The sequence below is a fragment of the Panonychus citri genome, unplaced genomic scaffold (genome assembly GCF_014898815.1).
Source record: "Panonychus citri isolate SS breed McGregor unplaced genomic scaffold, ASM1489881v1 Contig00139, whole genome shotgun sequence".
Lineage (NCBI taxonomy): Eukaryota > Metazoa > Arthropoda > Arachnida > Trombidiformes > Tetranychidae > Panonychus > Panonychus citri.
In genome coordinates, this window is record NW_026515544.1 from 247,121 (window position 1) to 265,274 (window position 18,154).

The window sequence follows — 18,154 nt, forward strand, 5'->3', positions numbered from 1 at the left end:
GATAAATGTATTGATGAGTTATATTAATAGTTAATTGTGAAGAAATTAAAAAATTAGAATGATTAATATTTGCACTAGCAATTTACTGGATTAAAAATGAAATCAGGAAAAGATGAAGATAAAAAAGTATCACATTAATCATTAAGATATGAAGAGTTGATCAATTAGACAACATGATGATTATTAATAATACGATTGGTGTGACTTGATTGTTGCACTAACACTGACAATGTTAAGTGTGTTGATTGATTAGTATTAGGATAACAAACCATTTACCCAAATGATAATTGATCAACAGACTGTAAGTTACAGTGTTATGGTGGTAAAAAAAAGCTAAAGTTACATGAAACAAGAGGAGAAAGTGAGTGGGAAAAGTAAACCCACTCTAACAGTAGTACAGGAACTGAATACTTTGATTACTGGATTATTATCATGATGATAGAAATGATAAAACAATCATTAGCATTTCAATCAACCCGAACAGTTATCACCGATAATAAGTAATTCAGGGAACAAGAACTTTTTTTTTTGCTCTAAAAACTAAATTTTTTTCATCAAAATCTAAGACCATCAACAACAACATGCGGAAAAAAATTCTCAGAATTCATTGAATCCCATGAATACTATGTTGCTGCTGTTGTTATATTTGAACAATATACTATCATTATCATGTGAACAATGTCAACGATCTTTACAGAATCATATTATCATGGTTATTATCATGAGTAACTATTACCATTTTTGTCCTGCTCTGTTTTTCATATGTAACTTCATGGTCCATGTTTAATGTCATGTTTAAAAAACAAGGTAAAAAAGGAAACACCAGAAAACGTATTGAAAACTTTACGTGACTTGAATGTGACAATTAATTTTGATCATATTAAATATCATCAAATCATTTCCAACCAACAATAACAACAACAATTTAAAAAGTTAACTGATAATCATGATTGTTAATGATTATCATGATAATCATTATCTCTTGCAATCTCTTAAATTGTTGTGTTTCCTCGTCATTTCTGTTGATCAATTTTTCTAATTCGTTTCATAACAGTTTACTTCTAATTGTGATTAATTGATTGTTTACACTTTTCTCTCTCCCTCCCTCTCTCTTTTCAGATCTTTCTGATCCAGAAAATGAGCCAGAATTTATATCATCCATTCCCAACCTAACGGTTCAAGTTGGTAGAGATGCTCAGCTTCCCTGTACAGTTGATAATTTAGGTTCATATAAGGTAAGATAATTAAAGTTAATTAATCTTAATCAATTTGAAAATTTTTCCCCATTTATGATGGTCGATAACATATATTTACTATAACTGATTATTGTTCAATGATTGTATTTGATGAGTGGACATTAATTAGGGTTCAATCAACGTTGTAAGTTGTTAATTACTGTTAGTTTAACTTATTGATCATTTCGTTGTTCAGTTGATAGCGATGTCTCATATTAACGTGTTAATCAATCTCAATAGTAATTAGTTTAATTCATTTATCAACTTGATTCATCTACTTTTACAATAAATTAACCTGATTATATGGAAAAAGTAACAACAATTAGTCAATTGTATTCAAAATTAATCTATTCTAATCTACTATTTATCAGATAGATAATATCATCTATATCTGAATTCATCAATGAGATTACACCCTGAAAAGATTTAATTTGTTGATAATTTTTATTTCTCTCTGAAATTCTGGTTCATGTTTAAGTTAATTGTTGGCAAGTTGACAGTTTGTGATTAACCGTGAATCCGGTGAATACATTGTATTAAATTAACCATAAAATCAAAAAAAAAGTCATAATAATAATCAAGATAAACAATTAAAGTTTAAATTGCAACACTTAACATGGGAAATAATTTGCTAACTCATATTTCTTGCCAAATGATAACCATGATAAACATTATTAATATTATTAATAACTAACAATCAATTCAATTGTAACATGACAATCATCATTTAACTAAGTCTTTAATCAACTTTAATTACAGGTAGCATGGTTACGAGTTGAAGATAAAGGTATATTAACAATTCATGATCATATTATCACACGAAATTATCGGGTCAGTTTAACTGTGACCGATAATCGTAATTTTTTATTGACCATTAAAAGTGTCGCCGAAAGTGATAAAGGTGGTTACATGTGCCAGGTAAACACGGTACCAATGAGAAGCCAAGTGGGCTATTTGGATGTTGTCTATCCACCCACGATCATTGGTGATAATCGAAGTGATTTCATCTTTAATGAAGGTTCAAATGCCACTTTAACCTGTAAGGCCAAAGGTTATCCAAGTCCAACAATCCTTTGGAAGAGAGAGGATAAGAAAGAGATCCCATTGCACAATAGTCAAGGTAAAAAGTACATAGGTGAGTACATTTACTTACCTTGCAATTAATATGTGAATGAGGCCAAAAAAAACTCGAAGACTTACTGAACATTATCGAAAATTGTTCCAAACAAGAAAAAACTTTTCTTCTTCAACATAATAATAGAAGGTGAAAGTTGAGCTTGATTAGCTTTCATTATCTCTCATCATCCTACTTTTCCTCCACTCACTTGCCATCACCTTCTTATCATCATCATCATCATGCTTATTATTCACTTCACCATCTTAATCTTTCACGATCACATGTGATCAACATGAGCTTAACTCTTAGTCTATTGTCTTTCCCCTTCGACTCTTTATCCTCATCATCTTAATCTTCATCCTTCTTTCAGAAAGAAACTTATCTTTTCCTTTCCTCCTTCATGTTCATATTTATTTTTGCTTGTAAATCATTTGCCATCATGTTATTGATAAACTTGACATTTTCTTGACATCTTTTTCCTTCATCCTAACATCATCATTATCATCATCAGTCTTTCTCTCTTTCTGTCTTTGTCTTCCAATTTCAATTACTTACATATTTTCATTCCTCTTCCCGCTGAATCCCTTTGAATCTTTACTCTATTCGAGTCCTTGGGAGTTTGTTCAACATCATTTACAAGTTTCTCGAATACGAAGACAATATTATCATTCCAACATTAGGGCTGATCAAAGATAATACTCAATCTCGATCGTACTGTTTGCTGCTCATCTTCCAGTTGATCATCATTCTCATAATCTCTCTCACTCTCAGCATCTTCCATGTTTTAACCTCCCAGTTATTTTTCAAATCATTCAACGTACCTGAAAATTCAGTAGATATTTTTTTCTTCTTCTTCTATTTCTCACTTTTACGTGTCTTCTGCATTTGGCAATAGACAATCCAATGATTTATGGTGGATTTAACTCATTGATAGACTTTTATCATCCTCATCATCTTTCTCATCATCATGTTTTTTCCTTCTCAATTGCAGTTCTCTCAATTTTGATCAATTCCAAAACAGAAAAGAAAATTTTTTTCCCCTTTTTCCTATTACATTTTTATTCCTTTATCTTTCACACCTCATGAAATAAAATGATTATTTCTGACCAGATTAACATCAGAATTGAATTTCAATTTAATCTTTTATCCATTTTCATTGAAAATCCTTTGCAAATAAATTATAACTCTTGTCATCGCCCTGATTTAGATAAATTGTCGTACATTTGATTGTTGAAAACAAAATTGTCTCAGAATTAAATTCAACATGATGAGAATCAAAACTATTCATTATTAATGTTCTTTTCTTTTTTTTCTCTACATGCAATCCACACCCATGGAAAAACATGAAATCACGAATTCACATTGTGATCAGTTCATAATGTAACCGGTGAGACGATAACAATATCACGAGTGACGCGCGTTCACATGGGCGCTTACCTTTGTATAGCCTCGAATGGTATTCCTAATTCAGTGTCCAGAAGATTTTTACTCCAAGTAAAATGTAAGTCAATTAATTAACCAAAATTGAGCCAATTTACAATCCAAGTAAAATGAACAATTACAATTAACCTTAAAATCTAGATGATAATCATAATGGCTACAAATGATTGTTACAATTTACAAAGATACGAACAAAACAATGAAGCTAATCTGCTAATTCAGCAGCAAAGGATAAAAATGTCAGATTAGATTAAGAGAAGGATAAAGAAGATGATGATAAATATATACTAATAGAAATGAGTAAGATAAAAGATAACAGTAACGAAAAGAAAAAGTTAATAATGAAGATTAAGAGGAAGATAAAGGTGAATGGATGATAATAGTGAAGGTGATTGGGATAAGATGAAGGTGTTGAAAGTAATCAGAAGCCGAAAATGTTTGTATATGTTACCTTAAACATTGCATCTAAAGAGTAGAGGTTGAGGATGGAAAAGTAAAGTAACTTTAATTAATTGATTAGTAGCAAATATCAGCTTTGTTATTATACTAATTAGGATAATAAAGGTTATAACAAGAGAAAGAGAGAGACATTGAGGGTATTCATGGGTATGCATTCATGTTATTTCATGATATCGCTTGTCAATGGATTTATTTTCCCATCTAACTACATATTAATTACTTTGTGAACATCTCAGAATTGACCTTATTGATTAACCGTATTGATATTTTTTAGTTTTTTTTTATCAATTAAAATCAATTTTCTGTCGATATTTGAAAATCGGTAGAAGTTGAAATTATCATGATGTTAACACAATGAATTGAATCAAATATATGACATCAATTTGATGATGTTTTCGAGATGTAATTGGATAATATGGTTAACCTCACATTAGTATTGTCATCATCATGAAATCAGGGTGATAGGAAACATTGACTCAGGAAGTGAAACTAAAAATCAATGAGTGTGTAACCATAATTGCAATAAGTTTTGATTTAATAAATTATATTATCAGTTATATTGATTAGTTAACTACTAAAAGGTTTTTATATCAAATTAACCTTGACTATGGTATTATCATCATGATAAGATAACTAATTGAAGCTCATTGATGATAAAAGATGATGATGATGATGAGGATAAGCAAGAGAAACTTTTTTTCCTTCAACATATAAGAATTTACTATTTGGATTAGACAGATAATAGATTAATATTAAACCATATAAATGTATTAATCGGTTGATTAACCATATCAAATATCATTTAATCAATATTGCAGTTGCTTTGGATATAACATATTATCATATCTTAATCAATTCTCATGTTAATCATGATGATTAAACAGATGAACATTTATAATGCAAATTGTTGTATCATCATAATCATGTATTACCTGTCATCTTTATCATCTTCTTCCTCTTATTATCATCATTATGATTCGGTTATCATGATGATAATGTTGACACCAATGGTGATAGGTTATCACGCAGGTTAACTTAATAAGAAAAAGCTTCTTCAGATTTATTTCTCTCCCTCTCTCTTTATCATCCTCATCTTCATCTTATCAATTGCATGTTATATGTGCGTTTTACTTTATTAATATTTGATATTTAATCATCATTATCGACCTTTGGGCTGATTGTTATTTGTCAGAATTCACCTTGATTGCGATTCATAATCAAATTGCAATTCTTTTTTATAAATGTGATGGATAATTTTTTAGATACATGTTATCCTACCTGGAAGAGTATCACATTTACTATGGTTTGTTTGTATGGTTCATTCATGATTTTTCATTTGATTACAAGGATTGAGGATTAAATCAGTGAAATGAATTGCGAGTTTTTTCATTGAGGTGAAACTTTTAAGTTTCTTATATCGAGTAACTGTATTTAGAGATTGATTTTTCATTCAAGTTTAAAAAGTGAATTTAGTTGAAAGGTGATCGACATCTTCATTTGAATATTTTAACCTGTGATCTTCATGATTTAAAGGCTGAAATAACTTGGAAATGTGAAAGATACTCAGGGTGGTTGGTGGGTGGATAAAGGACTTCGGTTAACGGACCTTAACTTGTAACATTATATGTAAAATAAGAGAGATGAGGATGTTGGTTGAGGTGGGTGATAATGCGACGGAAACTGGATGAATGGAAAGTGGAGAATGATGATGAGATAGTAAAGAGGATTTTTGGAAGATGAGAGGGTGGAAATTGGAAAAGATGAAAAATATCATTTTCCATGAATTCATTTAAGTTTTCATCTGCATGAGAAAACAGCATCTTCCTTTTACTCTTCCTCTTTTTCATCTTCATTCAAAGAGTCTCTCTCTCTCTCTCGTCTCCTTCTCTACACTTTTTGATAATGTCAACTAAGGGAGAGTCATTGAGAAAACATCATCTTTAACATCTCTCATCATCATCATCGTCTTTACTCTTCCCCATTTTTCTATTCTTACTCATCCTCATCTTCCTTCTCTCATCTTTAACCAAGTATCCACCTTTTATCCTGAATGAAAACCAATGTCAAGATGCTGAAGGGTATAAAAACACGGAATCCATCAGAACTCCAATTGTATCACTTCGATGATCTTTTCCCTGATTATTGAATAATTTTATTCAATTCCTTCATTTATTTTTTCCCATTTTCTAAAACTTAGTTTTCTTTAATTTTCATTTTATTCATATTAATCTCTTTGCTTAATTAAGCTAATCAATCTCTTTATGCTTAATCTCTGTATCACTAAAGTGATCTAATTGTTTAACAGTTTAACCAAAATTCCGTTAATTACCATTCAATGGTCTCTTCTTAAAGTACCAAAACTTTGGCCAAATTAGAAAGACTTTGATTTTCTCTTTCTTTTCTTCTTTCTCTTCCCTTTCTTATCCTTTTAGCTTTAACAAGCCTTTTACCTTTCAGAGGTTAAAACTTGTCTTATCATCATCATCATTACAAAGAAGATGATTTTTGGCGCGACAGTATTGTTCACTTGCTAATCTTATCCTTGTCATGATGATCACTAAAGTGATAAAAACGTTAAATTTTTCCCCTTTAACTATTACTAATTATGATTATTAATCATCTTCCCCCAATTTTGTTTTCTTTATTACTTTGTAATCTCTTCAACTAATCCTCAGTTTAATGCCTTCACTTTAACTGTTAAGTTCAAGTATCTCCATGTTAAACTCAATTTACCTTCTCTGTTTCTATTAAGTTCTCAATAAAGTTCAGTTCATTTTAACCATCACTTAGTGATCTTTGTTCAATAGAATTGATATTCTAATTGAGAATAATCCTGAAATTACTTGGAACAAATCTGAATTTGTGACAGATTTATCTCCTGATTCCCCATCCGTTGGTTATAGTTAATCTCTCAGAGATATTGTGTCTCTATCTCATTCTGTTGCTCAGAATTTCTCCCTCAACTTAATCAACAAATACTCACAAATTGGCGAGGTTACCAGGATTATTCTCTTCTCCCCTTTTTCAATTTCTATTGTGTTTCCCACTAGTGTTTTTGTGCTGTTCTTATAATGGCTAATAATAGTAAAGCTAAACTTTCTAGAAAGGCTGCCTTAGAAAAGGCTGAGCTGCTAAAGCTTCAACTCGTCGTACTGTGACCCTACACCAGTAGACCCAAGTGATGCCCCATTAGCATCTACTAGTAACGTTTCTGATGAAACAATGTTACAAACACCTCAAGCTCAACAAGCTTATCCTCCATCCACTCCAACTACTACAATTAGATCAACCCGACCCAAAACGGTCAATTTGATTGAAAAATCTCTTAGAGATCTTACCCCTGAAGAAATAACTTCTTTATTCCAACAATGGAACATCCAATTCACTCTTCGTTCTCTTGCTGCTAAAAATTAGCCGAAGTTGTAACAACTCATCTTCTTCTATGGTGAAGTTCTTGATTCTGATGAAATTCTAAATCTCCTGTTGCTGAAATTAAAGAACAAAATGTTCCAGATTGGCTTCTAGATTTTCGTTTGGAAAATATTTCTGAATTGGAAATTCAAACATTCATCAAATCAATCGGTCGTGATGATGATACTATTTTTCACATCACTCATGGTGAACTTTATGCTCTTCCCTTAGCTCTTGGAACTCTTAACAAGATGAAAATTGTTCTCAACCATCATGGTGCACAAATAATCGATCCTACAGTTTCTGTTGCTTCATCTACGATCTTATCCCCTGATTCACCTCTTACTGCCGCTTCTTTTCTTGAGATTGCTAAACAATTAAAAGTCGATCCTTATGTGCCTGAATTCGTAAAGGTGAAGATACTTATGGTTGGCTTATTAAAACTCGAGATCGCTTAGCGAAAGAAAACGTTGATGATTCAACTCGATTACGATTGCTACAAAAGCCATGGCCCATGAGATTAAATCTTTTGCTGTTGAATTGGAATCAATTACTGATTACGGTGAATATCTCAACTCCCTCTTTGAAAAACTTAAGACCCCTGAATCTCAGTATTCTGCCGATTTCGAACTACAACAATGTCGATATCATCCTGAAAATCATCCCGAAAAATTTTTCTCTGAAATGAAAAGACTAATCAGTAAAGCATTTGGATCAGTTACTGATCGCATGTATGTTTCTCTAATCCTCCAACACATCCCTAAGTATATTCGAGATGACATTTATACCTTAGGTATCAATGACGATAAAACTCGAATCTTCAATTTTCTCACTCGATTACACTTCGATTATAAAAACTCTAAAGAGAGAAACAAAGATAAACCCAAAACTTTTTCTAGATCTTCTGATCGTCCTGATAAATCATCACTCACCTCAAAACTTTTCAAAAGTAACAATCACAACGATAAAATTATTCCTTCTGATAAAACAGAACCTCTAATCCTAATCAATCCAGATCATCTAATCAAACAAAGGTGATAAATTCTGCAATTACTGCAAAGAAACTGATCATACAGTTAACGAATGTGTTCGTTTGGCCAATAAAAAGGCTAGAGATGCTGCAGTGGAAAAGTTCAACAAAACCCACTTCATCTCAATCAACATTCTCCAATTTACCTGCTAATTTAACCACAATGGTTCCACCTCCTCAAGTAAGTCCTCAACAAAATCAACCAACAACTATTTTGGAACCGATTCAATCCGCTATCCGAGATACTCCCATTAACTTTGCAACGGTTAAAAATTTGGACCAAATAACTAAACTTGGTAATGTTCAACTCGCTCATATGCCGCAAGTTAATATTAAACTTTGCTTACCCACGAAAGAAATTATCCAAGAAGGAAAAGTTCTTATCGATACTGGTGCTACAACTTGTGCCATTGACGCTTCATTGGCAAAGGAACTTCAAGTTCATGTAATTCCCCTCTCTCGATATCTTAAAGGTATTTGCTCCGACTCTTATGTCGATTCTCTTGGCTTTGCTTATGCTCTTGTTAAGCATAACGATATGGATCCAATCCATGTTATCAAAATGCAAATTTGTAACAATTTTGAACCTAATCTACTCCTCGGAAATGCCTTCATTCATGTCTTTTACATGAAAATCCAATCAGATGGAACTGAATTCAAGATCTCTTGCAAAGAGACTCCTAATTCCGTTGAATTTAATAACCCAGAATTCTACTTCAGATTCTGTACTCAGGCTGAAACTGAACATCTCATTGAATCAACTATTAAAGTTACCGGTGATCCCATTTCTGATTATATTCTTGATGAATCTAATAATTCCAACTCCGCAATCAAAATAATAACACCACTACCGATCTAAACTCCCAATCTAATCCAACTAAAGAGCTATCCCAAAATTTAATCATCGCTAAATATGATGTCATTACTCTTGAAGAGTTATCCGAATCCAAAATCACTCCCTTTCTTGAGAAGATTAAATCAAGAATAAACCCCGAACTCACTACCGACCAACAACAAAAGCTTTTAGAACTAATCGATCGTTATAACGATATTTTTGCTAAGCATCCTCATGATTTAGGTTTTGTCCCTTCATCGGTTTGTCCCGTTAAGATTGACTTAGAAAATCAATCAGTACCATTTCAAAAACCTTATAATTGTGGTATTAATCGTCGTGAAGCTTTCAAAGAGATCATTAATGATATGATTAACCACGACCTAATTGAGCCCTCAGATGCTTCTGGTGGTTCACCTTCAATCTTAGTTCCACGTCGAGACGGAACGTTTCGTATGGTAACAGATTATCGTCTTCTCAACCGACTCACCAAAGTCCCACAATTCCCAATGCCTCGTATTGACGATTGTCTCGAAGTAGTTCGAGGAGGCCGTTACTTCAACATGTTCGATTTAGCCCAAGGCTATCACCAAATCGAGTTACCAATCTCGGAGAGAGAAAAGACTGTGTTCGTTACTCCCGATGGTAAGTACCAATATAAAAGACTCCCCATGGGTCTTTCCGGTGCTCCCTTTATCTTTCAAAGATTTATGAACAAAGTGCTCGATGGATTACAATATGTTAACTGCATTGGATATTTTGACGATATTCCTGTCGTTGGTAAAACTTTTGATGAATTGATAACTAACACTATTCAAGTCATGGAACGATTAAGAAAGTTCAACCTAAAAGTTAAACCAGAAAAATGTTCATTTGGTCGAACAGAAATTCTACTTCTAGGTCACCTAGTCTCTGGTGATGGTATTCGACCTGACCCGAAGAAAGTTCAAGCTTTGGTCAATCTCCCTTACCCAAAAAATGTTCGTGAGTTACAATCTCTTCTTGGCTGTTATAATTACTTTAGCCGATACATTCCAAATTACTCTTCAATTGCCGCTCCATTATATCGACTAATCTCAAAAGAGAGAAAGTTTAAAATACTTTCAGCCGATAAAATTGCTCTTGATACTCTCAAAAATGCTCTTCTTAACACCACTCTCTTGGTTCATTATGACCCTCAACTCCGACGAAAAATCGCCGTCGATGCCTCTGACGTTGCTGTTGGTGGTATTCTCCTCCAAGAGGACCCTAATTCAGAGAATTTCAATCCTTCCATTCCAATCGAAGAGATCAAAGACTGGTTACCAGTAAGTTTCTTTTCTCAAAAACTCTTAAAACATCAACTCCATTACTCCACATCCGAAAAAGAATTACTTGCTATTCTTGTTGGAGTTTACAAATACAATCATTACCTTGAAGGTGATCATTTTTTGATCGAAACCGATCATCATGCTTTGTGCCAAGTGACAAAGATCAACTTTAAAAACTCCCGACTACAACGATGGTCAATCATGTTATCTGCTTACAATTTCAAAGTCATTTATCGTAAAGGTGCTACTCATCCCCCTGATTGTTTTTCCCGATATCAATCAGAATGGGAACATAGAAAAATTATCGATCCAGAGGAAGAATTCCTAGATAAGATTTTCTTAACAAACTATGTTACCGATATTGAAGATAATCATTATTATGATTTAGGTTTAAATCTGATAAATTTAACTCTCGAAAGTTCATTATTCGATATTGAACAATTCAAAGATCCACCAATCATCTTTTACACTCTTGAAAATCAAATGGATCAATTCAAATCAATTGAATCCGAATCCCCAGCTGAATTTTCCTTATGGAAGGAAAAGTTCGAATTAGACAGAAAATAATTCTGATATCCAAGATATAATTCAACAACTTTCAAATCCTAATTCAATTGCTGCTCGAAGATACATTCTCAAAGACAATCTACTTTATCGAAAAGATATTAGAACTCCATTTGGTTCACGTTTGGTAATCGATCCAATTATCTTGAAAGATATTTTTGAACAAGAACATCAATCAACTCTCGGTGGTCATTTCGCCACAGAGAAAACGTACTTGAATATCGCTAGACGATTTTGGTGCAAATACTTGTATGAAGAAGTAAAAAAGTTATGTGATTCTTGTGTAACCTGCTCGATTGCTAAGCCATCAAATGTAATTTACATTGACCCCGCAGCTAAACCTATTCCCAAAGAAATTTTCGAACGTTTCGAACTGGACGTTCAAGGTCCGATTACTATTCACAACAGTAAGAAATACATAATCGTATTGGTTGACGTTTTATCTCGCTACGTTTATGCTAAACTAACAAATAATCAAACCTCAAGTACCGTTATTAACTTTCTCACTCAATTCTTTAACCTCTTTGGTTATCCTTCAGTTATACAAACTGATCAAGGTACTAATTTTCTATCTGATTCTGTACAAGAATTTCTCAAGAAAAATGGTATAAACCATGATGTATCTAATCCTTACCACCCTCAATCACAAGGTATCGTTGAACGATGTAATAGAAATATTGCTGAAAGGCTTCGAACTTATGTCATTGAAAATGGTACTAAAAATCTTAAACTCGCTCTTGAAGCTTCCATTTACGCTATAAACTCGTCAATCCATAAAATTACCCGATTCAGTCCCTATTTTCTTGTATTTGGTAGAGAACCAAATAAACCCATTGATAATCACTTAATGATAAATCACATTCAATCAATCACCGTTTCACAAGCAAGAAAATTGTCATTTGCTCGTCTTAAATCTCAACAATTGTACCAAATCAATCGTACAAAGCAACTCCATCAACAATCCCCTTATAAGTTACAAGATTTTGTTTGGGTGAAAAATTCATCTATCGATTCATCGATCTCAAAAAAGCTCAGAGTTAAATATCATGGACCACATTTGGTCTGTGGAATCAAAAAAGGTTCATTACTTTTACTCGATATCGATGATTTAGGTTTATTCAGTGCTAATGTTTCCAATACTAAACGATACAAAGGAAAAATTTCTAAAGAAATGGAATCTCTTAGAGATAATTACTTCAATCCTGATTCATATTTAGAATCTGAAAATTTCAATACTCCTGAAGTTAGACAACTAGCTGATAAACACTTACAATCACTTTGTGATAATGAAAACTTAGAAGTTGAAAATTCAATTCAAAATCAAAATCTTGAAACTTTAAATCCAAAAACTTTTTCTGACCAATTCTCACTTACGAGAAAAACTTTGAATGAAAATCTTACTCTAAATGCTTCTAATTACCCTGAAAATTCAATATCAACTGAACAAGAAGATAAAACGAATCAATCAGTTACTGATCTCGATCATTTAAATGATAATTCAAACTTGACAAATACCAAAACTAAACGCAAATATCAATCAGCTGATAAACAAATTGTTCAACAATCAAAAGTAATTGATCATAATCATGATAAACCTTTAACTCGTTTACAATTGAAAAACAAAAACGTATACATTTTGTATCTTATTGATCTTCCTTCTGAAGAAAACGATTTTATTCCATTGAATTCAATTAGAATTAGAAAATTTTATAACTTTAGTTATCTAAATGATCTTAATCATCTTTTTAAATTGTCGCCACAACTGTCAAACTGTCACCACTTGTCACCTTTGAAGGTGAATCAATGTAAAGACATTGGTGTCGCTTCATTAGCTTCGTTCCCGCCTTCACTTTCCTTTGTTTCTCACTCAACCCTTTGTCCATTTGTGGTTAACATTGATTATCAATCTCTATCCATTCTAATTCTCTCTCAAATTTACTCAGAATTCTACAGAATTTCAGTTAAATTGAATTTTAAAATTGTTCTCCGAAAAGTTGATAACTCTAGTTATATAAATATTAGTTTTTATTTTCGTCTCAATCTCCAAATTGACTCTAATAGCTTAAGCTATCTTACTCTCTATTCACCTGGTTCATCCTCCATTTTGTATCTCTATAGCTCTGCTATTTTCTTAGTGACTAATCATCCTCAACGCTTTAATAAGCTCACAATTAGTCATCTCTTTGTTTTAATTATCTTAATTAAAAAAGCTAAATTAATGGATAAAAGCAACAGCTCATCCGAGTTATTATCCAGTGTTAATTTATCTCTTGGAGATCTTCCCTCAACCTCTGGTTCCAACTCTCAAGTTAACTTTGATTGTGATTATCCCTCTGACTCTGAATCAGAACATTCAATTGTGTATTACCCTGGTCGATACGCTAAACCACCGACGAAAACTTATCCTTGTTATAATATCGATTCTCGATCTAATTCTCCGTGTGTTTCAAATTCTACTAAGAATCAAAAAGATTCTCTTCTCAAGACTGTTTCTTTCACTTCTACCGAAGTTCATGTTAATTCATCTCTTAGAGATCATCACCAATTGAATCTTTAGATTCCAACTCATCTAATTTGAAATTAAGAAGAAAATATCTCAGATATGGAAACTCAAAAACACGTTCGTTTTCTCAAGAATTGGAATCAACTAATTATCCAAATCGATACCCAAAACCAGGCGAATTTCCTGGTGAACCTTATGTTATTCCTGCTCCACTTCCACTCTGTGAACTTCCATCTCATTTATCAATCGACTCATACAAACGAATCAAGCAATTAGTCGCCATTAAGGCTTCAGGTTTTAAAATCATTTATTCTCAATATGAGAAAGTTATTAGAAAAAATCTTTTGAATCTCTATCAAGATCAATCTATTTATTCAATTCCTATTCTAAGATTCCTAAAGGATATCTAAAGCCTCTGTTATGCGAAAACTTGATGAATTGCAACCAAATTCGTTGTCTGTTCTGTGAACACATAGTGTTAAGTCCAGTTGAATGCAGTTCATGTCGAAATTGGTATTGTTCAAATTGTGCTCTTTTTACTCAACAATTAATCCAAATCCTGAAATTGAGTCCGATTCTCCAATCAAACAAATTCATTTGCTTTTACCCGAACTGTATCAAAACCTTTGCTGCTCTGGATGATTATCCAACTTTTGAAAAAGTTTCTTATTGTGAAAATTATATCAACTATCGAAACTGTAAGTTTATGTGTCGCTACACTTTGTGTCTCAATTACTTCAGTCCGAATCTATTGGCTCAACATGAGAAAGAGTGTAGACTTGGTTTATTCCGTGAGGAAATCGATCTCGATTCAATCGACTGGTTCAAAAAAGGTTCTAATGTTGAACGCTTATCAGCCATCGCTCCAAAGCGCCTGATGAATTTTATCCCTCAACACATTCGTTCAGCTCCTCAACCACGAATTACCTATTCGACTCATGAATTTAACTTTCAGCAAAAGTTCGAATTGTTTGCCTGCTTACTCTACAATAGAAAATAATCCTGAGGATCCTCATCTTTCTCGTTCAGCTATTCGCTCTCATGCAAATTTGAAATCTGGTTTTGGACTTCATATCATAAGGCATTCAGATCCTACTACACCTTTGGCTGAAGAAGAAGATTTTCTGAGACAAATTGGATTTCCACCCGCTGTTTCCTGCAGATCCTCCTCGTCCTCATACCATTAAATGGTGCAACTTTAGGGACAAAGTTCCTCATTATTTACTCGCTGATAGCGAAGAATGGATCAAATATTCCGAAGGACAAATTTTATTAGATTTACCTAAAGATCGATTACCTCTTCACCTGATGCTGGTCATCCGTTAACCCATTTACTAAAATCAATCCCTTATCGATTGAATCCTGATGATCAAAAAGTTGTTCGTGAAAATATCAACAATTGGTTCCCTTATTCTCTCATTGAATTTCATGAAACTGAAAAAGTTACAACAACAACTGATCAACATAAACTCTCTTACCGTTCTAATAGGCGACAAAAAGCCACAATGGTCTTTAATGATATTGTTAAGACTGAATTAGAACAACTCAAACCATCTCATCAAAAATTGATTAATCAAAATATTACCGAACATCCTGATAAAATGAACACCTATTCTATCCGCTGCTTACGTTCGTATCTAAAACAACTCAAAATGGTGATCGTGTTTTGGCCCACATCCAGTATGGATTGTAATTGTCGATGGACAATGTCAAGTCGTTTATGAAACTCTGGTCAATTATCGTGCAGTCAATTATATGGATACTCGTTATCATGGACTTACCATGAGCGATATTAAGTTTGGAAAAAACTTTTCCCATGTTCGAGATCAAGTTATCACCTATTTAGCCTCAGCTAAATATATCATTGGCTCTGGATTAATCAACTTATTCAAGTCACTTGATTTTTCCTCATGTGAAATAGATGGACTCAGATCTAAATTAAGAGATGTCACAATCTATTTCTCTCCTTATAGAAATTCCCCTGCTTCTCTCTCTCTTATCTCTTTCCTAGTTTTCTCTGGATATGCTATTCCTGCTAAAGCTCATTCCCCTGTCATTGAATCAATTACCTCCATGAGACTTTATATGGGATTCTGGCAAGAGATAGAAATAAAAGTAACTGCCACCGGACAAGGAATCCACAATCAATCACTGAATCGATATGTTGAAACAAGAAAATATCAACTTCATGAAAAGTTTTCTGCTTTGGTTGTCGCTAAAAGGCTCATTGGCCGAGAATTGGTCTTATTTCCACCATCATGAAACTATTCCTGAATATAGTGATTACATGTGTTACTCCAACACAATCAACCTCATCCACTCGGATTTCCCACTCAATTCTGTCCAAGTTACACCAATCAAATCACCACCACCATCATCACCCAAATCATTCAATGATAAGAGCCTCAGGCTCCAAATCTTCATCATCTTCATCATCTTCATCATCATCAACCACTTCTAATTCCCATTCATCTGAGAAGTCAAAATCTTCTCAATCTGATCATAAAATTCACCTCCTCCATTTACCTTTGGTAATCCACCTGACAATGAACATTATGTTCTCTCAATCTCCACCTAACTCAGTCCGTTCATCACCAATACCCGATCCTGATACTATTATTAACTCTCAGAGTTCTAATAACCAAGAAGTTTCCCAAAGCCCTCGAAGGATCCAAAGTCGAGTTCTAATGAACTATCTTCATCAAAAACCGGGGAACTGAAGGGTATAAAAACACGGAATCCATCAGAACTCCAATTGTATCACTTCGATGATCTTTTCCTGATTATTGAATAATTTTATTCAATTCCTTCATTTATTTTTCCATTTTCTAAAACTTAGTTTTCTTTAATTTTCATTTTATTCATATTAATCTCTTTGCAATTAAGCTAATCAATCTCTTTATGCTTAATCTCTGTATCACTAAAGTGATCTAATTGTTTAACAGTTTAACCAAAATTCCGTTAATTACCATTCAATGGTCTCTTCTTAAAGTACCAAAACTTTGGCCAAATTAGAAAGACTTTGATTTTCTCTTTCTTTTCTTCTTTCTCTTCCCTTTCTTATCCTTTTAGCTTTAACAAGCCTTTTACCTTTCAGAGGTTAAAACTTGTCTTATCATCATCATCATTACAAAGAAGATGATTTTTGGCGCGACAGTATTGTTCACTTGCTAATCTTATCCTTGTCTATGATGATCACTAAAGTGATAAAAACGTTAAATTTTTCCCCTTTAACTATTACTAATTATGATTATTAATCATCTTCCCCCAATTTTGTTTTCTTTATTACTTTGTAATCTCTTCAACTAATCCTCAGTTTAATGCCTTCACTTTAACTGTTAAGTTCAAGTATCTCCATGTTAAACTCAATTTACCTTCTCTGTTTCTATTAAGTTCTCAATAAAGTTCAGTTCATTTTAACCATCACTTAGTGATCTTTGTTCAATAGAATTGATATTCTAATTGAGAATAATCCTGAAATTACTTGGAACAAATCTGAATTTGTGACAGATTTATCTCCTGATTCCCCATCCGTTGGTTATAGTTAATCTCTCAGAGATATTGTGTCTCTATCTCATTCTGTTGCTCAGAATTTCTCCCTCAACTTAATCAACAAATACTCACAATGCAAAGAATCCATTTAACCTAATGTAACACATCCTCAGCATGAAGTTCATTGGAAAAGACATGGACAAAGGTTCACTGAGAGGCAAGAAAATAAAAAGCAAGATAATGTCTTATCATCTCCATCATCATAATCTTATATCCTTCTTCCCTTAACATCCTCATCACATCTATAAGAATCGCTCTCTATCTCTCTCACACTCACTCACTCACTCACTCACTCACTCACTCTCTCCTCTCCGCATCTTTATTATAATACTAAACACAAAATATTGACAATATTATAACAGTGAAATTGTATGTAAATTGACTGATTTATGGTAAATTTCAATTGAATAGTGAAAGTTTTTTTCATGATTGTTGCAACTGGTTGTTTACCTTACTGGTGGTGATCATCATCATCAATGATCATTTAAGCTACGATGATATTTGTAATATTGATGGTTTTCTGTTCTATCCAACATAAAGAGTGAAACCTTGACCAGTACCATTGATGTGATGAAAAGGAGGATGATAAGCAAAGCAGAAAGTGGTTCAAGACCAGAATGGATGAGACAGAAAGAAAAAGAAAAAAAATTGATAGTGTTCAATGAAAAACGATTTCAAGTATTATCCTTAAGCTTTGGTTA

General features: G+C 32.9%; 1 protein-coding gene across 8 annotated transcripts in view; it reads left to right on the top strand.

Annotated features, from left to right (window-relative positions):
• Nucleotides 1-18,154, top strand: part of LOC128394226 (lachesin-like) — a 66,848-nt gene that overhangs the window by 32,184 nt on the left and 16,510 nt on the right. For all 8 annotated transcript variants that reach the window (XM_053354521.1, XM_053354519.1, XM_053354522.1 and 5 more), the window contains 3 exons: nucleotides 1,120-1,235; nucleotides 1,995-2,370; nucleotides 3,725-3,853. In XM_053354521.1, coding sequence (XP_053210496.1) covers nucleotides 1,120-1,235; nucleotides 1,995-2,370; nucleotides 3,725-3,853 — 621 coding nt within the window. The remainder of the gene's footprint in view (nucleotides 1-1,119; nucleotides 1,236-1,994; nucleotides 2,371-3,724; nucleotides 3,854-18,154) is intronic.